This window comes from Micropterus dolomieu, linkage group LG23, assembly GCF_021292245.1.
Source record: "Micropterus dolomieu isolate WLL.071019.BEF.003 ecotype Adirondacks linkage group LG23, ASM2129224v1, whole genome shotgun sequence".
NCBI lineage: Eukaryota > Metazoa > Chordata > Actinopteri > Centrarchiformes > Centrarchidae > Micropterus > Micropterus dolomieu.
In genome coordinates this window covers 4,284,245-4,298,926 of record NC_060172.1, presented here as the reverse complement: position 1 = coordinate 4,298,926, position 14,682 = coordinate 4,284,245, and the positions used below count along the sequence as shown (strand labels likewise).

The window sequence follows — 14,682 nt, the reverse complement described above, 5'->3', positions numbered from 1 at the left end:
TGACCGAGCGGTTTTGGAGCCTAAACCTGACCGGGCGGTTTTGGAGCCTAAACCTGACCGAGCGGTTTTGGAGCCTAAACCTGACCGAGCGGTTTTGGTGCCTAAACCTGACCGAGCGGTTTTGGAGCCTAAACCTGACCGAGCGGTTTTGGAGCCTAAACCTGACCGAGCGGTTTTGGTGCCTAAACCTGACCGAGCGGTTTTGGAGCCTAAACCTGACCGAGCGGTTTTGGAGCCTAAACCTGATTGAGCGGTTTTGGTGCCTATACCAAGTAACAGCCTCTCAACACTTGCGAGCCACTTGCTTCAGTGAGCTGTGTTGAAGGGATGATGACACCATCACTCGTTCTCCCCTAAACCAATCACTGCCCTTCAGAGTAAAACACAGCATGCATCCGTCTTTTTTAAATCTTTTTCACAGATTCTGTCTGTTGCACCTCTACTGAAAGTCTGATGACTTTGCCCCAAAATAAGGTTTAAGTGAGTTTTCCCCCACAGGTTACACTTCTACTACACGTGTGGTAATAGTGACGCGTGCGTACTAGACCCTGACATCAGTGGAGCCACACGATTGGCTTAACGTGTTTCCTGGCTCACACGATTGGCTTTCTAGAGGAAGGGGAAGGACATGCGTTACAGGCTTCCCCTGTAGAGACTGAGGATTCTGTAAGTGGAGTTTCTCTTAAAACATCTCTGACACTTCTCACCCTCAACGGTCGCCATCTTGGAAAGAGGAGGGGCCACCGACGTGTTTTCAAACTTGTGAAAATGGCGGCTGCGGAAGCTGCAGCGGTTGCGATTGTAAAAGTAGAAGTGCACTAATTTTTATTTATTTTTGATAAAATTTAAATCTGAGTCAAGTGAGCAAACAAGCGGGCAAATATTGTATAAGAAGAAGCGGTTAAACGTTGCCATGGTCATTTCCAGTAACATCTGTAGGGATTTGAGATGACAGTGTTCTTTCAAAATCTACACAATACACAAGTAAGTACACAGAGTACACAGAGTACTTCATGTTAGTGGAAGTTTCTGAATTGAGACACATCTCTGCTGGTAAAAAGGTTAAAACTGTCCCCGCCCTCCAAACTCTCTGTATCCAGAGCGTCTCTCTGACCACAGCTCCACGGACGCCGCCTACACCTGTGACCTGCCGGGCACTTGCTGGCTATCCAGACAGGTGAGAGCAGGTGCAGTGATCACAAAGGGGCCCTGCTCAGACCGCCGTGATGTCCCGCTGGTGCACGTTTGTGTCTGCAGCTGTTCAATGAAGCAGACACGTAAACAAGCTGCAGGTCTGCAGGAAGGTCCTCGTAAGCCTGTCAGCTGACAGGGACGTGTGCGTGTGTGCGTGTGTGCGTGTGTGTGTTTGTGTGTGCGCGTGTCTCACCGTCATAGTTGACTATGAGGATGGCCAACATGTAATCCTTGCCCATCATGGCTCCGCCCTCCAACATGTGTGGTCCAATCAGCTGATTGCCCTCCAACACACACACACACACACACACACACAAACGCAGGCCGAGCTGACAGATGTTAAAGCCTGCCTGTCTCTCTCTCTGTCTTTGTCGGTCTGTCTGTCTCAGTGTCTCTCGTCCCTCCGTCCGTCCCTCTCTCAGATGACACCATCAGTCTTCTTCTTCTTTATCTTATTTCCGTCCCGGCGTTTTGGCTCTCCCTCTCCTCTCGTTCGTCCCTCCTCTCTCTCCCTCTCTCTCTCTCCTCTCTGTCTGATGAAGGATGCTCTTGTCCTCCTCGCTCTCCTCTCGCTCCTCCCCCTGCTGATGTCATCACTCCCCTCCCTCTCTGGCTCTCTGCCTCACTCGACCTTCACTGTAAAAAAATTTACCTCAAGTTCATTTTTACAATTTTACTCATTATATTTATTAAATTATAATCCCCAGAAACATGCAGCAGAACATGTTTTTGGTGGTTATAACATAATAAATATGTGTGTATATGTAAATATTCCAGCTCCTATATGTACAGGTCTGTATAAAAATATAAATATATATAAATATTCCAGCTCCTACATGTACAGGTCTGTATAAAAATATAAATATATATAAATATTCCAGCTCCTACATGTACAGGTCTGTATAAAAATATAAATATATATAAATATTCCAGCTCCTACATGTACAGGTCTGTATAAAAATATAAATATATATAAATATTCCAGCTCCTATATGTACAGGTCTGTATAGAAATATAAATATATATAAATATTATAATATATAAAGAGAAGATAATCAGAATGTGGCATAAACAACATGACAGCAGGGATCCATCCTGCCTTGCATCAACGGTTCAGCCTGCTGGTGGTGGTGTGATGGTGCGGGGGATATTTTCTTGGCACAGATTGGGCCCTCAGTACCAACTGAGCCTCGTTTAAACGCGACAGCGTCCCTGAGTAATGTTGCTGACCATGTTCGTCCCTTTATGACCACAGTGTACCATCTTCTGATGGCTACTTCCTGCAGGATAATGCTCCATGTCACAAAGATCAGATCATCTCAAACTGGTTTCTTGAACATGACAGTGAGTTCACTGGACTCCAGAGGTCTCCACGGTCACCAGATCTCAGTCCAACAGAGCACCTTTGGGATGCGGTGCAGCAGGAGATTCACATCATAGATGTGCAGCCGACAAATCTGCAGCACTGTGTGATGCTGTCATGTCAATATGGACCAAAGAGAGGAATGTTTCCAACACCTTGTTGAAAGTGTGCCATGAAGAATGAAGGCAGCTCTGAAGGCTAAAGAGTGAATATGTGAGTGTGTATATATTTATTCTATATACAAGTTTTAATCACAGAAACATGATCCATTTCCACAAATCAATGATCACTGAAAGTCTTTAATAACAAACAAAGGATTCCATCATCCCACCATTTTTTTACCTGACGCTCTCCAGAGGTCAGATGGATGACGTCATTGTAGGTGTGACAGGGTGGCCACGTGTCCCGGAAAATGTTTGATGGCAGGGAGCTCCTTACAGGAAGTCAGACCAGTGCGACTACTAAAGTAAAAGCATGGCATTCAACAAGAGGCCAAAATAACTACCTGCAAACATTTAATGTGAAATATTATTATTATGAACAGAAAACCTCCAGGTTGTCAAACTCACAACACATTTATTAATGTTTTTTCTTACATATTTGTTTACACTTTTACTTGATAATGATTTAAAAAATATATAGTTAAATAAAACTGTGTTGTTGCCCTTTTAAGCTGCAGCCTTTATTGATATTTGGTATTAACTAGTTGTGATTGTTCAGAGTCGACCTCTTTCTGTCGGCCGGCTCCAAATGTTAATTCACAAAAACTTGTATTTGATTTTACTACATTTTAACTTAACTTGGTAACCTTAACTTAACTTTAATTATTAAATGCATTGTTACAGTGTTAAAATCCACTCAACCCTTTAAAAGATCATTCACTCGTCTAGATTTTAGTACCTCAGTAGGAAAATGGACATTATGTAAGAATCAGAAAGAGCTTTATTGCCAAATAATATTTTACACACAAGAAGAATTTGCTAGATACAAACATACAGTTAGCTTCAATAGATTTAAAAATATATAAACTTGGAATAAACAGAAGTTATAAAAGAATCATAGAACTATGTGTAAAAGAAAAACAAAACAATGTGGCAGATATTTACATGAGCATTAATCCGGATATATTAATAATATTATATATTGAGCTCCAAACACAGATAATGAAGCATGTTTAGCAATAAAAAGAAGAAATAAATGACAAAAAGACAAAAATATGTACACATAAATAAAAAATACAATAATTTTATTTTGAAATTTTGAGCGGAAGTTGTTGTGTTCAGTGCTGAACATTGACACGGATGTTGCTAAATTAAACATAACTAAACATAAGACCGGAGTTAGAAGCAGTTGTGTGTCTGTTTGATTAAATATTAGTTTAAATTAAAGTTACTAAAAACCTTTACTGTGTTTTAACTCTTCCGGTTAGCTTAGCCGTTAGCTTAACTTCCTCACCGGGAAGAAGAAGAAGAAGAAGAAGCAGCTGGTTGTTTGACGCGGCGGAGTCCAACATGGAGGACATGTACATTAAACCAGGTGAGAGTTAACTTCTGCTGTCGGTGATTAATAAATTAATATTGATAATAAAGAGTTAAATCGTTAATCTGTCGTGCTAGGCTAACGGTTAGCACGGAAGTTCGGCTGGTTTGATCCCAGGAATGAGAGCAGTGTCGAATTATCAGAACGGGTCAAACGAACTGCGTTGAAAAATCTGCCTAATCAATGTTTGCATCAGCTTCTAGACAACAGCGACTCACTTAGTAAACACAAACAAGGCGTTTACGAATTAATGTGGTGTTGTTTTTAGTTCGGCAAAGACATTATTCACCAAACAGCGAGTACACAGGAGAAATAGAAGGTTTATTAGTTGTTGTCCTGTTGTTTTCTCAGCGCCTTGTGTTTTAACAGCTGGTACGTGAGTGATATGTGGAGTTAATAAATTCTAACGTTACATTAGAATAATCTGATGAGGTTAAGTTGTGTTTGTTGGTGTGAAATCACTTTAATATGTCCAAATTGCAGATAAAATAAACCACAAGTAGCTGGTTAAATTGTAGAAATAAACCTGCCTGATGTTATCAGCTGTCCTATAATTTATCTCTCAGACTTTTAAACAGCGAGGCTGCTGGAGCTTCATCAGCAGAAAGTCTGAGGTAAAATATGTGAGCTTCTAACCTCAGACTTTCTGATAGTGAAGCTGCTGGTTGGCCCCGTGTTACGCTACTAACTAAATGTTTCGGGAACCTGAAACATTAAAAATTTAGATCATCAAACACTTCATTTCCTGCATCATTCTGGTTAAAGCTTCTGCACCAAGTTACGATGGAAATGTTTTTATTTATGTAAAAGGGAAGACAGATTTCAGTCATCAGGTGGCATTTCAAAAAGAAATCTAACAGCAGCTCTCAGATCTGTTTCTCCTGTAACATCCCGGCTGAGGCCTGGTTTAGTCTTCCCAACTCTTTTGTCATGTTCACAGTGAGAGAACGGAAAACACAAATAGGATCTTTAGGACGCTCTGACAGAGGGTGGCGCTGAACAACTTCTGTTCAAGCGACAAATCAGAGAACAGAGCCGCTCCTCTTGTTCCTGTTATGTTCTCCAGATGCTGACAGGTGTTTGTCCACCGCAGTCGGTGTCCAATCCAAACCACCGTCGCACACAGGAAGTGAAAACGTTCCTTCAAAGGTAACCCTGCGTCTCTCTGTGTTCCAGGTAACCAGGAGCGGGGATGGAACGACCCCCCTCAGTTCTCATACGGCCTCCAGATGGCCCGCGGACCGCACAGGAACCTCCTGAACAAGAGAGCAGCTCCAGCAGCAGCTTCAGGTAGGAGATCACTGAGCGATTTCCTGTCGACAGAGTCTCTGCTCGCCGTCACGCAGCTGCTGAGCTACAGGAGCTCTGGAGGAGAGAGGCGGGCGGCGCCGGAGCTTCGGACCAATAAACCCCCGCAGTCTGATTCTGATAACGGAGCCGTGTGCTGACAGGAGGAGCTCAGAGTTGACTGCTTTATTAAAATAACTTTCATTTTTAGGATTAAAAGGTCGAGTTATCTGCTGTTCTTGTTGGCGTCAGTGGACTCCAGGGGCTTCGTTTCTAAACGCTGCGTACGTCCACAACAGGGCTGGAAACGTGCGGACGCCACTTCCCAAGCACAGGTTGACCTGAGGGAGACTGTGCGCCCTGGAAGTGAACTCATAAAGAGGAGAAACGGCGCCTCACATGGCAGAAGGATGAAACGCTTTGAAATGAAGAGGCGGCTGCTGTGTGAAATAAATCCAGTATTCCAGGCTTAAAGCCTTTCTGAAGAAAAAATAAGAAACATGATTTAAGATCATTTGCAGCCACAAAAAGATCCAGATTCAGGAGCATAAACACAACATGTTTAATCAGGAGTCAGATTAATTAATACTTTATTTATTCTCCTAAATCAGGTGAACAGGAGACAAATGACGTTTAAACTCGCTGTTTTCAGTGCGTCAGTCGAGTTTCATATTCATATTTCATGTGAGTTGTTCTCACATGTTCGTTTCCTTATAGAACCGAACGCTGAGCGTCGGCGTGAGGATGTGACGCTTGTAGAAACGCGTTATGGAAAATAAAACACTATTTTATGTCATATTTCTTTAACTCAGCAGCTTCGTTCAGTTTGTGTGATTAAATGTTTAAACTCAGAGGAAGTCATTTGGTTTCCTCTCTTGACAAACGGATCAGTACCTCGGTCGTCCCGCCTCCAGCCAGCTACGTCACTGCTCAGAGGGAGGCCCCTTCCTGCAGATCTGTTATAAAGGGGCGGGGCTCCGGGGCCCCTTTCCTCCAGGGCACAAGCACCAAAAGGAACGTCAGTCCCTGAGTTAGATTCAGAGTCTGCCTCCTTTTCTTCCTGCAGTCAGGAGGCATTAATATTAATGAGCTTCACTGAGCGTTTGGAGGGCCGGACATGGCGCTCCTTCACAGGGGCCACATTTCAAGTTGATTGTGATTTATAAAGAGAACTTGTAAGGAAACATGTCGATTCAGATGTTTAACAAATCAGCGTCTTAACATATTTGCGTTTAGTCTGAATGCAGTCAGTCTCTCCAAGATGCATGATGGTTAAAACACCTACCATCCTTGTCTCTGATTGGTCCTCAGATGCAGGAGCCCCGCCCATGGCTCCTCCCTCATGCAGTCCTCTGGCCCCACCTCCATGTGGTCTGGCCCCGCCCCCTCTGCACCCAGGTAAGAAGAAGGGCTGCCGAGCCGAACCTCCGGTTATTCTTAAACGTCTCTGAACTCCTCGTCTCTTCCTCGCAGCTCGTCCTCCAGGAGGCAGCGTGGCCACGCCCCCTCCGCCCCTGGGACCAGTGAGAAGTCAGAAAGAGGCCGACAGCAGCCAATCAGAGAGTGAGCCTGATGTGGAGGGCGTGCTGTTGGTGTTGAACCGAGCGCTCGCTGCCTGCAGACAGACAGTCAGAGTGAGTTTGAAGCCTTCAGAAACATTCCTGATCTGATTAAAGATGATTATTGATCCTGTCAGCGGGCGGAGACGGGCGGAGAGCTCGGGGGCGGAGAGCTCGGGGGCGGACACGATCGGAGACGGGCGGAGAGCTGGCGGAGAGCTCGGGGTCGGAGAGCTCGGGGGCGGACACGATCAAATTGAAATGTAGAGTGCTTCACAGAGAGGCTTGTAGTTTCAGGTGGAGCAGGAACTACAAACATGGGCTCTGACTGTGACCTCTGACCTCTGTGTGCAGGATCAGGTGTGTAACGACGTGGCAAAGAGGCTCCGCCTCCTGGAGGACAGCTGGAGGTCGGGCAGACTGAGCCTGCCGGTCAGGAGACGCATGGACGCCCTGTCTCTGGGTAACTGTCCCTCTACACACCTGCCTGTCCACTGAACACCTGTCTGTCTGAGTACTCACCTGTCCCCCTGTCCGTCTCTCAGAGTTACAGGCTGGCCGCTGGGACTCAGCTGATGAGATCCACCGCTCGCTGATGGTCGATCATGTGACCGAAGTTAGCCAATGGATGGTCGGCGTCAAACGACTCATCGCTGAGACCCGAAAACTGAGTCCAGAGCTATTAGAACCACTTCAGAAACCAGCAGGACCAGTCCAGGACCCTGCAGGACCAGTCCAGGACCCTGCAGAACCAGTCCAGGACTCTGCAGGACCAGTCCAGGACCCTGCAGAACCAGTCCAGGACTCTGCAGGACCAGTCCAGGACCCTGCAGGACCAGTCCAGGACGCAGTCTCCCAGTCCTGACTCTGTTAATCCTTCAGTTTCTTTGTGCTGTCTGCAGACTTTGATTCTTTTAACCAAAACCAGGAGGTGAGATCCCCAGGAGCAGGTAGGGGGTCAGTGGTTTGACCCTAAACCGGGATGGACACGTCCTTCAGTTCTGGTCCGGACTGTGTCTGGTCCCAGGACTGTAGACTTTGGTATTACATTATAAGTCCTTAGACCATGAAGCACATGTTGAATCATTCAGACTTCACTTCCTGACGACATCATGATCAAGAATCAGAACCAAGTCCAGAAATCAGCTCAGAGACCAGAGAGACGCTGCAGAACTAACGGGAGCTGCTGATTCAGGCCCTTTTAATGGGGCCAGTTTCACTAAATCCTAATCTGTTAAAACCAGGTCTGGTGTCTTGATTTTTGTCTTGGGGTTGCTGCTCAGTGTCAGACTTTGAAATCCACCACTCTGGTCTCTAGAATCTGTGTTCTGGACACCCTGGACCCTATACTGTAGACTGTAGACTTGGTTTCTGGACTCTAGCCTTTGAACTCTCTTCAGACTCTCTGGACTCCCCTCCAGCTGCTCAGCAACACCCTTGTCACTACCCAGAACATCCTAGAAACCAGCGCTGACCCCTCTTATCTATGGCCTGTTTCTGGACTCTAACGATCTACACGGTCATGTGATTTTTCCACCAATCACAGCAGAGCTCTAAGCATTAACGGTAAACCTCCGTTTATAGGCGGAGACTGAAACAAATAAATGTGGGAATAAATCTCTTGTCTCCTTTCTGCGTTGAAGCGTGTTGAGTGTTTTTATTCTTCATGTTTCCCTGCTAGACCCCCTGCTCCACTGTCACCCCCCCCCTTTAAACAGGAAACAAAACGTCTTAAAAGCCAACAATACGTCTGTGGCATCGGCATATGAAGAGGAACCAGGGTCCTGCAGAGGGTCTTCAGCCCACATGTGTGTTGCAGGAAACAACTAGTTTCAGCAGTGAGCTGGAACTGCAGCAGATCTGGGACCAGAACGGTCTCTGCTGCTTTAGATAAATGAACCATATTCATAACTGACCCAGAGTGTTCTCAGTTTCTGATCTCATGTTAAAACACCAGAGACCAGTCTGGATGTGTTCAGGTCTTCTCTCATAGTATTTTCATCCTGCAGTGCTGAGACCTGACCAGCAGGAGGCAGCAGAGGACAGTGAGGACATTTAGTCTGGTCCCCACTGCTTCTAAGGTTTAATGCCTTAGTTTTAGTGTTGACATTCGGGATAGGGTCCGGGGTCGAGGTCTGGGTCGAGGTCAGGGTCCGGGGTCGAGGTCAGGGTCCGGGGTCCAGGGTTTAACTTTATCTGTGACCCGCTGACATAAATCTAGAACGTGCGGAGCACCATGAAAGATTCACCAGATGTTTCAGCTGCTGCTGAGCTCAACTTCTCACACTAATGAAGCAGAAAGTAAATCAGAGCAACACCAGAATCCATCCTGACCTGAGACACGGGGACAGACGGTAACTTCAACCCTGCGGGCAGTCGGAGGACGCACAGCTGTTACTGTGATGTAGAGACGTGTTACAGATTAATGACTCACTTCTCTGTTACTGGTTGCTCTGCCTGTTCCGGGATCAAACGTACGGCTGAACCGAAGCGCACTGATTTTTTACTGCGCTGACGAGGTGAGTAAAACCTCTGACACGCCCAGCAGACGGGAGAAAACAAACCTTCAAGCCCGCAACATTTCAAATAAACATGTTCAGTCTGAAAACGTTGCAGACCGTTTTGAGGCTGAACTCGCCCCTGGTTACAGGCTTGTCAGGACCCGCCCTACTCTGTACTGCACAAATGCAACTCCCATCAAAGATCTTATAGAAGTGAGATGCTTCACTCGGCAGCTAAACCGGAGCATTCGACGCACAGAGTGAAACAAGGAGCTGCAGCAAAGTGCAGAACACGATGAACCTGAAAATGACCTCTTTAAAACCACCTCGCTTGTGAAAAAGCCACAGCAGCGACACACAGCTGCCCTCTATCGCTGACATGTATAGAACACGATCCAGGACTCATCCCACCCAGGTACAGGTCTGGTAAGATCCGAACCCTCAGACTCCTGAACAGTTTCTTTCCACATGCCATGAAAGAACTGAGCTTTCCGACAGAGGGAAGGTGTCACATCAGCCTTTAGAAATGTCTGCAGCAACAGAAGGAGGTCCTCATGTTGGTGAAGGTAGCTGCTGCTGCTGCTGTGAACATCCGCACTCCTGCCTTTAGCACCGAGCCTCTAATACACCCCCCCCCCCCAGCTTTCCTACATTACATTTATTCATTTACCTGACGCTTTTATCCAAAGCGACTGACAGCTGCTCAGAGGTCGCACGCCTCTGGAGCAACTGGGGGTTAAGTGTCTTGCTCAGGGACACTTTGGGGGGCGCGTCACAGCGGAGAGTCGAACCCGGGTCTCTCACGCCAAAGGCTTTCGTTCCTACCTTCAGTGGACCTGATGCATTTCTGAATGATGCTCAGTTTTAAAGAGCTGCTGCTATCGTGTCGCCGCTGCTCTCTGCTGCAGAGGTAACCAATCAGGAACCGCCGCATGCCATCAGCTCGGCTGCTCCAGGTAACCCCGGTGCTCCGGGTAACCCCGGAGCTCCAGATGCCCCCGGTGCTTCTGGTTTGGGTGCAGTCTTGCGTTCCAGTAAGCTGCTTCCACTTCTGATCAGCCAGCTGTTACTTTTAAAGCCCTTAAAGTGAACTGATCCAGCTGCTGAGTGGCTCTTCGGCTGTAACGAGCTCTGCAGCCTGCAGGGGGCGCTGCGTCTTTACAGAGTTTATCGTCAGAAGTTTGATTGAGCTGCAAAGACGAGACGCTTCGACGTTTGCAGCTCAGTCTGAACTCTGCTGACCGGCCGGCTCTGCTCCACTCCTCCTCCTCCTCCTCTTCCTCCCTGGAGAGAGGAGGAGGAGGAGGCTCGAAAAGAGGAAACCAAGCAGAAAAGATGAGTGGCAGAAAGACAGACTCGTCCCCGCAGAGACAGGCAGACTAAAAATAGACAGAAAGAAAAAGGAGAGGTAAAGAAAAATGAAACCATGACCCACCAACAGTTAGTTTCAGAGTCCAGCATGACATCTTCAACGGTCCAAAGACCCAGAGACATTCAAAACCAGGACCCTGACTTCCACCAGGCAGAAGCAGAGACCTGATCCTGAAATGACTTCATGGTTAAATCATCAGATTCCTTCATTCGGACAGGGAACCTAAGGGGCTGAGGGGGCAACTGCCTCCAAGACCTCTGGGGTCTCCGACCTCCACGTACCAACACCTCTAGGGCCCCAGACTTCCTGGGACCGAGACCTCCAGGGACGGAGTACTCCATGGTAGTACTTCATTGCAGCACCCCTTGGTAGTAATCCATGGTAGACCCCCAGAGGCCAAAACTTCCACCATGCTGAAAACTATGGTAGCAGTCAGTGGTACATTACGTGGCACGTACAGCATCGGTGGGGTAAATATCCAGGGGAAGAAGTAAGAGCTGACAATCAATCCAAGGGAACTGTGAGGAGACAGAAGAAGAAGAGCACAGGAAGTGATGTCAGAGGTGTTATCAGGAGTTTTCAGGTCACTGAGTAACGGAGGGACATGAGTCCTTTTGGGCTGATCAGAAACCAAACGGGCTGCTGAGTTCTGGACCACTTGTAGGGGTTTCACCGCACGAGCTGGAAGGACTCCGTGGTAGAACTACAACAGCACTGCAAGCTTCAGTAGCAGAAGCACTAGTAGTAGTAGTTGCAGTACTTATAGTAGCAGTAATGTACGCAGTATTGCAGTTTTAGGTATAATCTCTCGGAGCTGGCGGTGTGTTTGCAGTCTGACTTTCCAGGCAGAGAGGATGCAGTTACCATGGCGACCCTGTGTGTGTGTGTGTGTGTGTGTGTGTGTGTGTGTGTGCTTCCTGGCCTGTGATTGGCTGGTGGGGGAGAGTGGGCGGGCAGGTGGAGCATCTGAAAGCGTCACTCTTGTCTCTCTCCCACAGATCAGGACAGAGAGACAGAGAGACGCAGCTCTCCTCACTGCTCTCTCCATCACCCCTCCATCTTCTTCTTCTTCTTCTTCCTCCTCTTCCTCCTCTTCCTCCTCCTCCTCCTCCTCCATCAAACAGAACTGAAACTCTCTCTCCATCTCTCTGCTTGTTCTTCCTCTTCTCCTCTTTCTGTCTCCTCCATCCTTCAGACAGACGGGTCTCACTGTTGGCCTTCATCTTCACCACCACCATCATCATCCTCAGAGGAAGACGGACAGCGAGCCCCCTGACCCTCGCCCCGCCGGGTCACAATGGCAACGGTCATCTGCACCCGTTTCACCGAAGAGTATCAGATGTACGAGGAGCTGGGCAAGTAAGTATCATCATCATCATCATCAGTACTGCGCTGCTGTTTGTAGTATTTAATTATTAAGTACCACAACTCTAAATATTATTACTGTTTATGGTAGAATTCTTTATTATCTTGCTTTTAATTTATGGACTTTACATTTAGATTGCTTATAATTGTTATTCATTTTATTAAATTAAATACAAGTGATATTTTTTTTTTCTGAATATTTTCTATTAAAGTTTAATGTATTATATATATATATCTATTATATACGCACATTTTTATATATTTATTAATATAGATTATTTAATTAGTTCTAATCATTATTAGTGAGTTTTATTATTATTTTATTTAGTTGTTTTATTTAACCTTTTTTACTTATAGTATATTCTATATATTTTTTTTATTTGTTGTATTTACAGTAATAATAATAATAATTCAAACAATTAAATTATTATCATTATTATATTGATGGTTTAAAGGTAGAAATTTTTATTTTACAATTTCATTATTACAACATAGTATATACAGTATCTATTTCACTCAATTGTTACTGGTAGGTCCCTTTAATGAAAAGTGTTTTCTTCTGTAGAATAAAATAAAAAATGATTATTAACAGTTACTAATACAGACCAGACTAATAAAATAAATGAACATGTTATCACTGAAAGCATTCGGGTTTACCTGATCATTCATGCATTATTGACTGTGATGCTGATCAGTCTCTGATCAAGATGGATGGATGAGTGTATCACCTTTCTGACCCCATCCCACTCACCGCCCACACACACACTCACACACACTCACACACACACACTCTCACACACACACACACACACACACACACACACACACACACACACACACACACACATAATGCCAGGTCTCTTACATAATATGATGGTGGGTGGCAGAACTCAGCTTTCATAAGAAACACAGACAGAAAGCTTCTTTCTGCAAAACCACTTTCACTTCCAGAGATGAATATGTTCAGGAAAATAAGAAGTGTTGTACTTTATTATGGAAATGATTGTCATTGATCACAGAAGAAACATCTAGAGAGCAAATTAAACCTGAGCAGCAGAGGTGAAGACATCCTGATTTTATCTCCAGGAACACTGGATCCTACATTTCCCATCATGCACATGGATGCTGCACCAGTATGAGTACCGGTAGTAGAGGCAGCAGCACCAGTAGGAGTACCAGTAGTAGAGGCAGCAGCACCAGTATGAGTACCGGTAGTAGAGGCAGCAGCACCAGTAGGAGTACCGGTAGTAGAGGCAGCAGCACCAGTAGGAGTACCGGTAGTAGAGGCAGCAGCACCAGTATGAGTACCAGTAGTAGAGGCAGCAGCACCAGTAGTAGAGGCAGCAGCACCAGTAGGAGTACCGGTAGTAGAGGCAGCAGCACCAGTAGGAGTACCAGTAGTAGAGGCAGCAGCACCAGTAGGAGTACCAGTAGTAGAGGCAGCAGCACCAGTAGGAGTACCAGTAGTAGAGGCAGCAGCACCAGTATGAGTACCAGTAGTAGAGGCAGCAGCACCAGTAGGAGTACCAGTAGTAGAGGCAGCAGCACCAGTAGGAGTACCAGTAGTAGAGGCAGCAGCACCAGTATGAGTACCAGTAGTAGAGGAGCAGCAGTACCAGTAGTAGAGGCAGCAGCACCAGTAGGAGTACCAGTAGTAGAGGCAGCAGTACCAGTAGGAGTACCGGTAGTAGAGGCAGCAGCACCAGTATGAGTACCAGTAGTAGAGGCAGCAGTACCAGTAGGAGTACCGGTAGTAGAGGCAGCAGCACCAGTAGGAGTACCAGTAGTAGAGGCAGCAGCACCAGTAGGAGTACCAGTGTAGAGGCAGCAGCACCAGTAGGAGTACCAGTAGTAGAGGCAGCAGCACCAGTAGGAGTACCAGTAGTAGAGGCAGCAGCACCAGTAGGAGTACCAGTAGTAGAGGCAGCAGCACCAGTAGTAGAGGCAGCTGCACCAGTGAGTACCGTAGTAGAGGCAGCAGCACCAGTAGTAGAGGCAGCAGCACCAGTATGGGTACCGGTAGTAGAGGCAGCAGCACCAGTATGAGTACCAGTAGTAGAGGCAGCAGCACCAGTAGGAGTACCAGTAGTAGAGGCAGCAGCACCAGTAGTAGAGGCAGCTGCACCAGTATGGGTACCGGTAGTAGAGGCAGCTGTACCAGTATGGGTACCGGTAGTAGAGGCAGCAGCACCAGTATGGGTACCAGTAGTAGAGGCAGCAGCACCAGTAGTAGAGGCAGCAGCACCAGTATGAGTACCGGTAGTAGAGGCAGCAGCACCAGTAGTAGAGGCAGCAGCACCAGTATGAGTACCGGTAGTAGAGGCAGCAGCACCAGTAGGAGTACCAGTAGTAGAGGCAGCAGCACCAGTAGGAGTACCGGTAGTAGAGGCAGCAGCACCAGTAGGAGTACCAGTAGTAGAGGCAGCAGCACCAGTAGGAGTACCAGTAGTAGAGGCAGCAGCACCAGTAGGAGCACCAGTAGTAGAGGCAGCAGCACCAGTA

The 14,682-nt window shown here is 46.6% G+C and overlaps 3 protein-coding genes across 4 annotated transcripts in view; 2 read left to right on the top strand and 1 right to left on the bottom strand.

Moving 5' to 3' along the window:
• Positions 1–1,483, bottom strand: part of apbb3 (amyloid beta (A4) precursor protein-binding, family B, member 3) — an 8,529-nt gene extending 7,046 nt beyond the window's left edge. Inside the window, exon 1 of the mRNA XM_046041002.1 lies at positions 1,388–1,483. Coding sequence (XP_045896958.1) covers positions 1,388–1,454 — 67 coding nt within the window. The 5' untranslated portion in view covers positions 1,455–1,483. The remainder of the gene's footprint in view (positions 1–1,387) is intronic.
• Positions 1,484–3,858: 2,375 nt separating this feature from the next.
• Positions 3,859–8,581, top strand: sra1 (steroid receptor RNA activator 1). Its single transcript, XM_046040988.1, has 6 exons — positions 3,859–4,093; positions 5,273–5,386; positions 6,695–6,781; positions 6,857–7,017; positions 7,297–7,405; positions 7,488–8,581. The coding sequence occupies exons 1-6, from the start codon at positions 4,069–4,071 to the stop codon at positions 7,805–7,807; spliced, it is 816 nt and encodes a 271-aa protein (XP_045896944.1). The 5' UTR covers positions 3,859–4,068; the 3' UTR covers positions 7,808–8,581.
• A 3,455-nt stretch (positions 8,582–12,036) lies between these two features.
• The window catches only part of camk2a (calcium/calmodulin-dependent protein kinase II alpha), a 29,111-nt gene continuing 26,465 nt past the window's right edge, over positions 12,037–14,682 (top strand). For both annotated transcript variants that reach the window (XM_046040972.1, XM_046040973.1), the window contains exon 1: positions 12,037–12,174. In XM_046040972.1, the coding sequence (XP_045896928.1) occupies positions 12,113–12,174 (62 nt within the window). In that variant the 5' untranslated portion in view covers positions 12,037–12,112. The remainder of the gene's footprint in view (positions 12,175–14,682) is intronic.

Coding starts and splice junctions, on each gene's coding strand:
- sra1 (XM_046040988.1), top strand. CDS start 4,069: ATGGAGGACATGTACATTAAACCAG. Junction 6,782..6,856: donor CCCGCCCCCTCTGCACCCAG/GTAAGAAGAAGG, acceptor TCTTCCTCGCAG/CTCGTCCTCCAGGAGGCAGC. Junction 7,406..7,487: donor CATGGACGCCCTGTCTCTGG/GTAACTGTCCCT, acceptor TCCGTCTCTCAG/AGTTACAGGCTGGCCGCTGG.